At 44.4% G+C, this 12,977-nt stretch overlaps 1 protein-coding gene across 2 annotated transcripts in view; it reads right to left on the bottom strand.

Moving 5' to 3' along the window:
- TMEM171 (transmembrane protein 171) overlaps positions 1-12,747 on the bottom strand; it is a 36,422-nt gene extending 23,675 nt beyond the window's left edge. Inside the window, exons 1-2 of one of the 2 annotated variants that reach the window (XM_040341453.1) lie at positions 12,479-12,747; positions 5,380-6,055 (exon numbers count right to left, since the gene is read on the bottom strand). In XM_040341453.1, the coding sequence (XP_040197387.1) occupies positions 5,380-6,007 (628 nt within the window). In that variant the 5' untranslated portion in view covers positions 6,008-6,055; positions 12,479-12,747. Of the gene's footprint in view, positions 1-5,379; positions 6,056-12,434 lie in introns of both variants that reach the window. The other variant, XM_040341454.1, reaches the window with a different exon arrangement.
- Positions 12,748-12,977: the final 230 nt, after the last annotated feature.

The raw sequence follows: 12,977 nt of genomic DNA on the forward strand, positions 1-12,977 counted from the left end.
GAAGGAGATTTCTCCTTCAGTCCCGTCCCCGCTCAGCTGCCGGACACATCCGATCCCCTCCGCCGCTACCGACGGCTCCGGTAAGCGGCGGAGGGCGCGGGAGAGCGGCGGGAGGCCCTCTCCCGCCACCGATAACGGCGATCTCGCGGCGAATCCGCCGCGGAGACCGCCGTTATCGTGTACACCACCGCCCCCTGAAAAGATGAATATCTCGGTTGTGGCAGCAGCTGCTGCCGTTATCGAGATATTCAACTTTAAAAACAGGACGTCTTTTTGACATGGGGCGGTGGTCAAGTGGTTAAAATCCCCTTGTGGAGGCTTACATTTGTGGATTGAAATTTTATGGTTGCACAATCCATCACATTGCTATAATCTTTTTATATGGACTTTAAAAACGGAAGGACTTATGAATAAATGGCTGTGGAACTAATCTTTTGAGTTTCCATTATTTCTTATGGGGAAATTCGCTTTGAAATACAAGTGCTTTGGATTACAAGCACGTTTCCAGAACCAATTATGCTTGTGTAGAGGCCTGCTCCTGTTGAACAGGCGCCGCTTTAAATTTAGTGGGGTCTGAGCTGTTATCTGGGCTCAGACTGGTGTGATTAACCACTTCAATACCAGGCACTTATACACCTTCCTGCCCAAGCCAATTTTCAGCTTTCAGCGCTGTCGCAATTTGAATGACAATTGCGCGGTCATGCTACTCTGTACCCAAACAAATTTTTTATCATTTTGTTCCCACAAATAGAGTTTTGTTTTGGTGGTATTTGATTACCTCTGGGGATTTTATTTTTTGCGCAAAAAATAAAAAAAAAGACAACATTTTGAAAAAAATTCAATAAATAAAAAGGTTTTCTTTGTTTCTGTTATTTTTTTTGTAAATAAGTACATTTTCTACTTCAATGACGGGCACTGATAAGGTGGCACTGATGACGGACACTGATAGGCGGCACTGATGGGTACTTATGTGGCACTGATAGGTGGCATGGATGGGCACTGATGGACACTGGATGGCACTTATGGGTGGCATTGCTGGGCATCATTGATTTGCAGTCTTTCACAATGGTGCCAATCAATGCCCATTTGTGGACACTGATTGGCACATATTTGACATCAATTTGCATATGTGGATGGCCATGTGGGATGTACCTGGCCATCCGCATGCTTGGGACTTCCCTGGTGGTCCAGTGTGGGCATCCGTGGGGGGGCTGCGCTGATAAACAATCAGCGCAAACCACCGTCAGGAGAGCCATCGATCGGCTCTCCTCTACTCACGTCTGTCAGACGCGAGTGAGGAAGAGCCGATCAACGGCTCTTCCTGTTTACATCCTGATCAGCCGTGATTGGACACGGCTGATCACATGGTAAAGAGCCTCTGCCGGAGGCTCTTTATCGAGATCGGAGATGCAGGGTGTCAAACTGACACCGCGCGCCCGTGAGGCCTGCATCTTATCCTGCTGGAAGTCAATAGACGTCCAGTCAGGATAACAGAACCACTTCCCGGACGTCAATTGTCTATTGACCGGGCAGTAAGTGGTTAATAACAAATTAAGCCTCTGTTCCAGCCATGGCTGTGCTGGGAGTTCCCACCATTGTTCATTACCACTCCAGGCCAAGGGTGGCAGCAGCAAGGTCAAGGTGCATTGGGTGTCCCCTTCGGCAGCGAATCAGTGGGAGTGGTCGCCCTGCTGTGCATGCTGGGGAGGGGTACTTAATGGGCAGACGCAATTGGGCGGGGGTCCATCCGTTGTTCGTGCCCCGCCTGGCCCGAGGTGTGTGTCCTGAATCCGGGGCCACGTTGGTCCGGGGACGTGGTTTCGCATGGGAGGCCCAGTAGTCAGACTGGGGCCTGCTTTCTGAAGAGGTGATCCTGTGCTGTCCATCCTGCAGGAGGAAGCAACTTGATGAAGGAAGCCAGGGGAGGACCTATCCTGAAGAGGACCATGCAAGAGGCTGGTATCTTGGGAGTAGGCCTGGAAACTTCATCGAAGGATGCACCGTGCACTGAAAGGCTTGACAGTGGTTACCTGTCGAGTCTAAGTTCTACAGAAGTTAAGCTGGAGAGATCCGGGTGCTGAATCCTGTGGCAGGGGATTCTGGACCAAAAGTGTCTCCTCATAAAGGAAGGTCTGTGGCAGAGACTGTACTTTATTTGGTGTGTCATTCTGGCTGCTAGGCCAGTGAGAGGGACCTATCCGGGTGAGCAATACCCACTCTGGCTAGAGTGGCGATGAGAACTGGTTGCTGGAAACAGGAGTGTTTCCCATTTGTGAATATGCACCTGAACCTATCTACCCTTCCACCCCTTTTACTTCTTTTCCACTGAAGTTCCGCAAATAAATCTTGCCCTGTGTGGACATTGAAAATCATCAGACTCTCCTTTCACCCTGGACAGCGAGAAGATAAGAGGCAACGTGCCACCCAAAAATACTCAGCAGCTCCTCCGGGGGTAGTGCAACACTCGCAATCCAAAGGTTGTGCTGTATATGTTTTCCACACAATCCAAACCCCCCCCCCCCCCCTGTAAATGACCTGGTTCCTAGCTAAACATGACTCTAAAGCGTAAATGTGTGACAAAAGGACATGAAGTTACCCTTCTATGCGGGTAATATAGTGCCCATGTATGTAGATGTTTACAGACAACACTGTATATTGTGAAAGGGTAAAACATTGACAATAAGTAAAATTAACCCGTTTTAGTAGGGGGAAAAAAATGGCACCTGCAATATACCTGGATACTACGGGGAAGACCTGCAATGTCCTATCCTCCAGTATTTGTAGGCAAGGTCCGTGTGACTCTTGACCATTTGAGTGTGTGTGTGTAAAAAGCCAAGTACTTATCTTCTATATATCCCTGACTACTGAATTCTATTAGTTCTGAATACAAAACAGTTGGTTACATAAGAACAATCGTTGGGTGTGTTGTGCAGTAATTAGGTTACGCATGCCATCGCTGATTTGCAGTCAAAAGACAACAACCAAAATGTACACAGCCACAGAGTGGAAAAAAAATTGAATGCCATAGCCTTGTGCAAGCATATAATTCCAAATGGTTTAGTGCTGGATTCACACCTGTTTGCTCTGGATAAGTGTTAATGTCCTTTTTTTACCATCAAATCAATGGGCTGGCAACACACTAGGACATAAGAAAACATAACGAAGAACAAAAGTGGACATTCACCACTGCAATGCACAATGAACAAGTGTCCCAACAATTAGGATCATTTACATCAATTTCTTCTGGGTGTTGAAGAGCATCTACATTTTTTCCATTTCCACTCCTCCCCTGTGTTTTGTGTCTGCACTTATCATATGTCGCTGATCTGTTATCAAAGTAATCCCATCCTTCCCACCATAAAAGTGTGCTCAAAGAAATAACTAGATAAATTAAGCCAGTGGATGAAGCAAAAGACAAACTAGAGAAAATGCACATACAATAAAAATGACTTGGAAAAAAATGGAGTTCCCCCGTCGTACACAACATCCATTACATGACATAAGTGGTATGCAGGTAGAGAGCCATGACCCGAAAGAGAAAAGCTAGTCTGCAAGTCTAGAAATACATTCCAATTCCCAGTGACATGTCCTGTTGTACACAAGCCTGCAATGTAGTGTGGGGGTTATAATTTTGTGTTTTTACAGAAGCTTTTGATGTTGGGGGGGGGGGGGGGGTATTATACCTTATGTAATTGCATCAAAATAAAAAAAATAGAAACTTAAGACCCGGTTCACACAGGGGCAGCACGATTTTGGGGGGGGCGACTCGGCAAGGCGATCTCAAGACGACTTCAGAGGCGACTTGCAAAATGACTTCTGTATTGAAGTCAATGCAAGTCGCCCCCAAAGTCGTACAATAATCTTTTTCTAAGTCGCTCCTATTAGAACGGTTCCATTGAACAGAACGGGACGCGACTTGTCAGGCGGCTGAGTCGCCTGACGAGTCGCCCCTGTGTGAACCGGCTCTGATTGGTCATTATAGGAAATACCTCTGCAACTGTTCACACATGGGCAAGTCTCCATCCTCCTGTCAGCAAGAATATTCATTCACAAAAACACAAGCCGACAACAGCACATACCAGCTACCACACTTGTCCAAGACAAACTAGTGTAGTAGCCAATGTTTGTTATTGTCAGCTTGTGCTTTTGTGAAAGAAAGTGCTCTTTTCCAGGCACAATCATTCACAACATAACCTCTGTGAGCACTAAACCGGAGAGATGAGGAGACAGCTCTGCAGACTGGAGAGAGGAAAGTGCTCAGTGCCAGCTACCCCCCTTCCCTCCCCAATAGGAAGGCTCATAATTTACAGGGTGGAGCTACAGCCAGCAATGACAGAAAATAATCTTTTATTGTAACATCCACCGTTCAGATGTTAAGCACCAAGCCCCTTGGGGGATTTAGGCTTCTTTTTTTTTCCTTCTGGTAATACTACCTCTTTAAAGGGGTTGTAAAGGTACATGTTTTTTCACCTTAACGCATTCTATGCATTAAGGTGAATAAACATTCTATGCATTAAGGTGAATAAACATATCAGCATTAGCAACCCCCCCGAGCCCCCGTTTACTTACCTGACCCTTTGAAAAGTCCCGTGCCGTGAACGGCAGGCTTCTCGGCTCATTCATTGGTTGATTGAAAGCAGCTGTCAATCATATGCAATGACGCGGCGCAGAGTGATACAGTGAGCGGCTATAGCCGCCGGCTGTATCACGGGAGCGCGCCTGCAAGAACTTTCCACCATGCGAGAGCTCACATGAAGGTGAAAATTTCTTGCGGGGGAGCTGAGACAGCCGCAGAGGGACCCCAGAAGACCAGGTTCGGGGCCACTCTGTGCAAAACGAGCTGCACAGTGGAGGCAAGTATAACATGTTTGTTATTAAAAAAAAAAAAAAAAAAAAATTCTCTTTAGTGATCCTTTAAAGGCTCCATTGACACGTGTGTGACTTGTCGTGTGACTTTTGACAGTCGCATGACAAGTCACAGCCACTTTGAAAATGTGCCTGCACTATTTTGATGCGACTTGGAGCCAGAGAGTGTAAAGTCAGATCAAATTCGCACTGGAAATCTTCCAAGTTTGGAGTCACGCAAGTGTGAATGGAGCCGAAGAACATAAAATACGGTCAACAGCTGTACCAAAAGATCATTTTAAAGTGCAGGTTAACAGATCTGGCAAATGTGAATGGACACAGGACACAAACACTTTTTAGAACTGATGTCGGCAGAAAAAAAAAAAAAAAAAAAAGAAGGGGGGGGGGATCTACTGGACCCCCAACAGTGCTAGCTACTTATATTGATATAACCATGTAACATTGTATTACAAATGCTGCATGAGAGATTAAAAAACAGTCAAAGTGCTGACAACTACATTTTTGTGTACTCACCTACAGTTATTTGAAAGGGTTCATCTGTTGGCGACTGTGGTTCCTCATCTATAATCGATTCATTATTATCAGAAAAACTGCGCTTCTTCTTTATATGGGCCACCACAAAGAAACACAACCCAATCAAAACAATTAAAGGTCCCATTATTTGCAGAGAAAGAAGTCCACAGTTTCTATAAGATGTTCCTGTCACGGTACCATTCTGGCCTGAGGAAACGGCACCACACCCAGGTATCCAAACACCCAGAACACTAACTAGTATTCCACAGGCAACAAACAAGAATCCAAATATTAAAAACTGTATAAACTGACGGCTTTCACCACAGAAAAAGAAGCTGTCCGGATCAGTCTGATCGCCTTCAGAATGTCTTCTGCTGGCCTCAAGCCTGGCTTTAGATCTTGCCATCACAACAGAAGCCAGTCCTATCACTGCAAGGGCAGGCCCCAGTACTTTAAAAGTCAAACTGCAATTGTTGAAATTGTCCAACTGGCAGGTCTGAAATCCAAAGATGGACAAGAGGAAGCCAGCACAGAAGAGCATCACTCCAAATACAAACATGAAGAATATCAACCTGGAGCTCCGGGCAGCTCTGTTGGACCCAAATGGGAAAGAGAAAAAAGGATGCATTTTTAGGGATAACTTTGTCCAGTCTGCTCATTAAAAGTGAAGCATTACCTGTTGGAAAAAATGAGATACAAATTATTGAGTTTATTAGACAGAGAAAGATATCTTTTCACATGCATAATATGAACTACTTTGCCTTGGGGCAGGTATTCTGAGCTTACAATTAAAAGTTGTCCCCCCACCCCCAAGCATATCAATGAACTGCATGCAAAAACTTAAACGTCACCAGATCAGATTTATATGGGCATCTTTGCATATCCTGAGACCATTGCTCATTTCTAAAATGACCAGTATATGAAGGACGTTCAAGCCAAGCCGTGACTTGAGTTTATATAATAAAAGAACAAAATTTCAAGGAGTGGAACCTGCATTTATTTTTACACATACTCCCCTGCTACATTTATACACTTATCCCAGAGTTTATTGCCTGGAAAGCTTTTTCATAGAAGCTTTCACTAACACAGTTGTATGCCATCTTGATTAACGGTCTCTGGACTGGCCCGCGACATGTGTGCCGCCTATAAGTAATAGGACACACTTGACACTTACTACTGCGTGTAGTACCGCCACGCCAGTCCTTTTTATACCTGTAAAATTAAAAGTCCCAGCTTGACTTGAATGCCCCTTATAACACCCTACTTGTAGCTGAAAATTGTAGCATCATTAAAATAAACCAGTTATGAAGGAAACAAAGGCTGCCCTTGTATCCTCCATCTGAAAAAAGTTGGATGTTATGGTTTATCTCAAGCTTCAAAATTTTAGACCAGCCTTTTTCAACCAGAGTGCCGTGGCACCGCAGGGTTCTACCTGAGGTCACAAGGGACGCCGTGGCATTCTGGTAGAGAAAGGCTGTCACATGAGACAAGCTCCCCGACCCTCACGCAAACTGTAAATAGGCACAGTGGGAGCTTGGTCAGACTGTGTTTACATTTAGGGGAGAAGTCCAGCCTGAGCTTGTTTGGCTGGGCTTCTCCTATGGGTCACAGGAGTGCAAATCGTTCTGCACTCCTGTGACCTGTTTTCAGCGGAGAGCGGTCTGAAGTCCTCTCTCTGCTGACGTCACACAAATCAGTCCAGGTGCCGCGTAAAACTGACTCTGGAAGTTTGGAACCACCAGGTGCCTGGACTGATGGCTGTCTCGGCCTCTCAGTGAGCCACTGAGACAGCCGCTCCCCTCCCCTCCCCTCCACAGCTCAGCACTCCAGACTTCAGGGAGCCGAGAGAACTCAGCGATCATCGGTGTTCGATGGCTCAGTTCTCAGTGCAGAGACGCCGGGGGACAGATGCAGCATCGGACTGACGCTCATCCACCTAAGTAAGTATTATGAGGGGAAAAAAACTCCATACTTCTCCTTTAAAAAGTGAAAGCAAGGGAGGGGTGTCTTGCACAGCGAGGGAAACGTAAGGGAACTAGGCAGTGAAGCCCTGGAATGATCTTGTAGTCTTCTGGGACCTGTGAGGTGTCCAAAAAGACTGCAGGGAAGGAAGGGGTGAATTTCCGGCTCAGATCACTGCTGCAAATCTGACCGGAAACCTGTCAAAACCAACCCCCAAAATGTGTCAGGTTAGGGGAGGGAGGATGCAAACAAGTGGAACTTCCGCTCCAAGCCTCATACACGCACGATAAGAATATTGTCCATTTTTTGTTTGCATGCTAGTCTCCTAGCGGAAACCAATAGGTTACTAAAGTTACGAAAATTATCGTACAACTAAAAATACAACTTTGGATGTGATAGATTGTAAGGTATTCTTTAATTTCTCAGCATGTGTCATCTTGGTCACACCATTTTTTTTTGTACAAATACTATATTAATACATGAAATACATTTTTGTTCTGTTATCGTAAAAAAAAAAAAAAAAAAAAAAAAGAAAAAAAAGAGCATTTGTCCCTTTGGACAACATTTTCACATGAACTGTTGTGATCCGCTCCCGAAAGCTGGGTACCAACGATCAGATTTACGGAAGATCACTCATGGTCGAAAGTGGTATTTTTTGGCCAATATTCTCATCATGTGTTCTAGGCTTTAGAAGAGATATTAACGATACAGAGTAAAAAGTCACAATGTCATGTTTTATATAGCTCTTAAAAGTATAACAGCAGATATTACAGGACTATAAAATCAGAGTAAACAATACAGAGCATCATAAGTAAATAAACCAGTTTAAGGAGCAAAAGCAAACGACATGATAAACTTCAAAGAATCTGTACATTTTCAATGCTAACTTCCTGATGAAAATGCTAGTTGTCTGGCAGTATATAGATTGCATTCGCTGAATCCATACATTAATGCACTCCAATATGATTCAGCAATAAATCCAGTTGGAACAGCCATGCAACTAGTGTTTTTGAGAAAGAAAAGTCAACAGTGGCCTACATAGCAGGTTCCCATTAAAGAAGTTGAACATAAGATAACATTCTGGAGGATTTCACTTAAAGTGTATGTAAGCCCTTCTCAAAGGACTCCTCTTACTGCCCCTTTTAGTCTGGTATATATACACACAGTTTAAAGCACTTTTGAACAGAATGAGCAATTCTAACAAACAGTGGTTTCACCTAGACGAGGACTGTGGAAGTTCGACACCTCTCCCCACCCGAAAACTCCTGTGACATATGTCCTATCCCAGGAGGCTGCAGGACCCGTATGAAAGCGCAGCATGTCTTGAATATGTGCAGTAAGGAGCCAGCTGTGAAACATCAGGAAGTCACAGCCTGTGTTTGTTCCTCCTATCGAGATGGATCCCTCTGTAGTGCGCAGGCGCAATCCGAGGCAACGGAAATCTCAGAGCGGGAACAGCTGTAGACGCGCTCGCTCCCGATGCCCGATTATAGACGCCGCCAATGCTTGGTAATACACGGCACTCTATACAGCAAGGGGCGGATGCAATATTGAGCAGTCATTTTTTGAGGGGGATGGTTTTCTCAATAAAATAGACGTCTCACATCCGCCCCTGCCTGTATAGAGCAGCGTGGATAACCAATCAAAAAAGCACTGCTCAATATCACATCCGCCCCTTGCTGTGTAGAGCGGCGTATACTATAGAGCGCAGTGTATAAGCAGGCATAAGGCATCGGGAGCGAGCTTGTCTAAGCCGACAATCAGCTGTTGAGGCGCAGAGATTTCCGTGGCGTCCTATTGCGCAAGCGCCACTCCTGCGCAGTCGAGGCAGGAACCAGCTCGAAAAGACACCGGTGTGTTGTCATATTCTGCTCCCTATCGCAGAATGCGCGATGCGTTCCAAAAGATTTACGACAGTACACACCAGTGAACCCATCAGAATATGTCACGGAAGTGACAACCATAGATGGGGGGGGGGGGGGGGAGAGAGAGAGAGACATACAGATACAGATATAGAGATACAGAGAGCGTTAATCGGGGCTCAGGGAGGGGATTACCTCCCCTATGTGCATTACTTGCCCTGTATCTCTCTCTCTCTCCATATTCTGATGGGTTCACTGGTGTGTATTGTCGTAAATCTTTTGGAACGCATCGCACTTGTGGTTGGAACGCATCGCGCATGCGCAGTTTGATTTTGCTGGCCGCAACGTCACTTCCACAGCATTCTGCGATAGGGAGCAGAATATGACAACACACCTGTGCGGCTTCCTATAGTCAAGATGGAGTTTATGGGGATCCGAAGACTGGCAAAGAGCTGGCTTGGGTAAAGACAACGCTGGACTCATGGGCTGGTAAGTATCGGTTTATTAAAAGTCAGCAGCTACAGTAATTGTAACTGTTTGACTTAAATTTTTCTAACAATGACTGTAGTTCCTCAAATAAATAAATGATCCTCCTGCTTCCTTGGTGTAGTAACCCATGTCCTTGCCAGGATTCTGCCAAACTTGACCACTGAAAGCCCAGTCTGCAAGCTGCAGCTGTCAACCACAGTGGCTCCTGCTTGAATCATCACTACCAACTGCCACAACCAAGAGCATTACGACTTATTAATGCCATTCTTCTAAGTAGTGGGTTAATCTGCACTGTGATGTGCTGCAGTGCATGTCCATTAGCAAGGTGTGTTAGGGTGCCATAAAGGGGGAAGGCACTGTAACAACACGCACACCAAGCTCTTTTGGTGAACGTTACCTGAGGGTAAAAGTGTGAACTGAGCCTAAAGCCACACCAGTTCTCAGCTGAGCAAAGATACAGATTGTAATGGAAGCCTCAGATGAGATATATGTGATGTTCCCTGGTAGTGTGCGCTGTGTAATAAAGTTCTAAGAAGAAAAAAAAAATAAAAAAAAGTTCATGCATTGCTGTGGTGTCAACTGACACCATTAGAAACAAGGAATTTTGCCCAGTCTATGAATATTTTCGAAAAAAATGCCAACATATCCTGGTAGTTTATTGGAAAGTCACTCACATGCTGGACCCAACTATTGTGAAGAACAGTGATCCAGCCCCCTTCATCAGGGGCCATCGCAAAGAATGCCCCTTACATCAGGGGCCATCGCAAAGAATGCCCCTTACATCAGGGGCCATCGCAAAGAATGCCCCTTACATCAGTGGCCATCGAGAAGAATGCCCCTTACATCAGTGGCCATCGAGAAGAATGCCCCTTACATCAGTGGCCATCGAGAAGAATGCCCCTTACATCAGTGGCCATCGAGAAGAATGCCCCTTACATCAGTGGCCATCGAGAAGAATGCCCCTTACATCAGTGGCCATCGAGAAGAATGCCCCTTACATCAGAGGCCATCGAGAAGAATGCCCCTTACATCAGTGGCCATCGAGAAGAATGCCCCTTACATCAGTGGCCATCGAGAAGAATGCCCCTTACATCAGTGGCCATCGAGAAGAATGCCCCTTACATCAGTGGCCATCGAGAAGAATGCCCCTTGTTTAAACGTTTCTATTTTTAGTTATTTTATTTGGTGCGACAGTGTGTCTCTATGTTATTCTATACTTGTAAAGAAAAAAAAAAAAAGGAGGAAAAGATTGCCGCTATATTAGTAGCCTTCAAGAAGAATGTTGTTTATATTAGTGGCCGATAAGAATACCCTTTACATTAGTGGTCATTGAGAAGAATGCAGCCGACATTATTGGCCATTGAAAGAAATGGCTTTTGCATGGCCATCAAGAATGCCCCTTACATTAGTGGCCTTTGAAAGAAATTACTTTTACATCAGTGGCCATCAAGAAGAATGCCCCTTGCATTGGTAGTCAATGGGAAGAATGCTTTTTATTGGCTGTCAGTGGAAAGAATACTTATAACCTTATGGAGATATGCTACCTATATCTTCTGTAAGTAATATGGACATAACCTGATCCTATGGAAGTATACTATCAGATCTCCTCTGAGTAATATGCACATAAGCTTGTCCTATAGACAAATACTATGAGATCTCATCCAAGTAATATGGACATGATCTGGTTCCATAGAAGTATTACTATGAGATATAAAAGAAGTATATAGAAGTATACTATGAGATATAGAAGTAGTATTTAGAAGAAGTATTACTATGGGATATAGAAGTAGTATTACTATGGGATATAGAAGAAGTATTACTATAGGGTATAGAAGAAGTATTACTATGGGATATAGAAGAAGTATTACTATGGGATATAGAAGAAGTATTACTATGGGATATAGAAGAAGTATTACTATGGGATATAGAATAAGTATATAGAAGTATTACTATAAGATATAGAAGAAGTATTACTATGAGATATAAAAGTAGTATTACTATGAGATATAAAAGTAGTATTTAGAAGAAGTATTACTATGGGATATAGAAGTAGTATTACTATGGGATATAGAAGTAGTATTACTATGGGATATAGAAGAAGTATTACTATGAGATATAGAAGAAGTATATAGAAGTATTACTATAAGATATAGAAGAAGTATTACTATGAGATATAGAAAAAGTATACTATGAGATATAAAAGTAGTATTACTATGAGATATAAAAGTAGTATTACTATGAGATATAGAAGAAGTATATATAATAAGTATACTATGAGATATAGAAGTATTACTATAAGATATAGAAGTATTACTATGAGATATAGAAGTATTACTATGAGATATAGAAGTATTACTATGAGATATAGAAGTATAAAGAAGTACACTATGAGATATAGAAGTATTACTATGAGATATAGAAGTATTACTATGAGATATAGAAGTATAAAGAAGTACACTATGAGATATAGAAGTATTACTATGAGATATAGAAGTATAAAGAAGTACACTATGAGAAATAGAAGTATTACTATGAGATATAGAAGAAGTATATAGAAGAAGTATTACTATGAGAAATAGAAGAAGTATTACTATGAGAAATAGAAGAAGTATTACTATGAGAAATAGAAGAAGTATACTAGGTGTATGAGGTAAAGTGTCCCCAGCAATGAGGGAAGGTGACACACTGACATAGGGGGGCGTCTCTGGCTCTCTGTCTGTCCCGGAATAAAGGTGAACATACTATGTGTCCAGCCCCGACTCTCCCGCCCTCTCCAGTCCTCTCACCCGGTCCCAGCACAGTGAGGGGGGTCCTTGTAGTAGGAAGTGTCCGGACTCCATGGACCGAGAGCTCCGCACCTTCTCCACAACACCCGATCCCAACCGCCGAGCCGTCCAGGGTGTGTGCCGCCTAATCACCCCTCCCCCTCCCTAATGACACAGCCAGGTGTGTGTGTGTGACCGCACGGGGCGGGGCCGCCATGAGCACAGGTAGCCCAGGTGTGGCAGAGGGGACAGGGCGGCTGTGGGAGTGCTGGGGGCGGGTGACATGTCACTTCTCATCCTCACACACGGCGCCCCGCACACACATAGTTATCTGGGGGCACAACTCCTTCCCAGGTGGAGGGGAGGCCGCTGATTGGCTAGAAGACGCGTGTTGATACAAAAGTATCCCTCCTGGCGGAAGAGAGGTCACGTGACCGGCTCCCGCCTTGACCTTGAGCTTGGCCGGTTGTCAGTCACAGGTGGGTGCGGGGTCACTGAGCACCGACATATCTTTTCACTT

The sequence above is a fragment of the Rana temporaria genome, chromosome 1 (assembly GCF_905171775.1).
Source record: "Rana temporaria chromosome 1, aRanTem1.1, whole genome shotgun sequence".
NCBI lineage: Eukaryota > Metazoa > Chordata > Amphibia > Anura > Ranidae > Rana > Rana temporaria.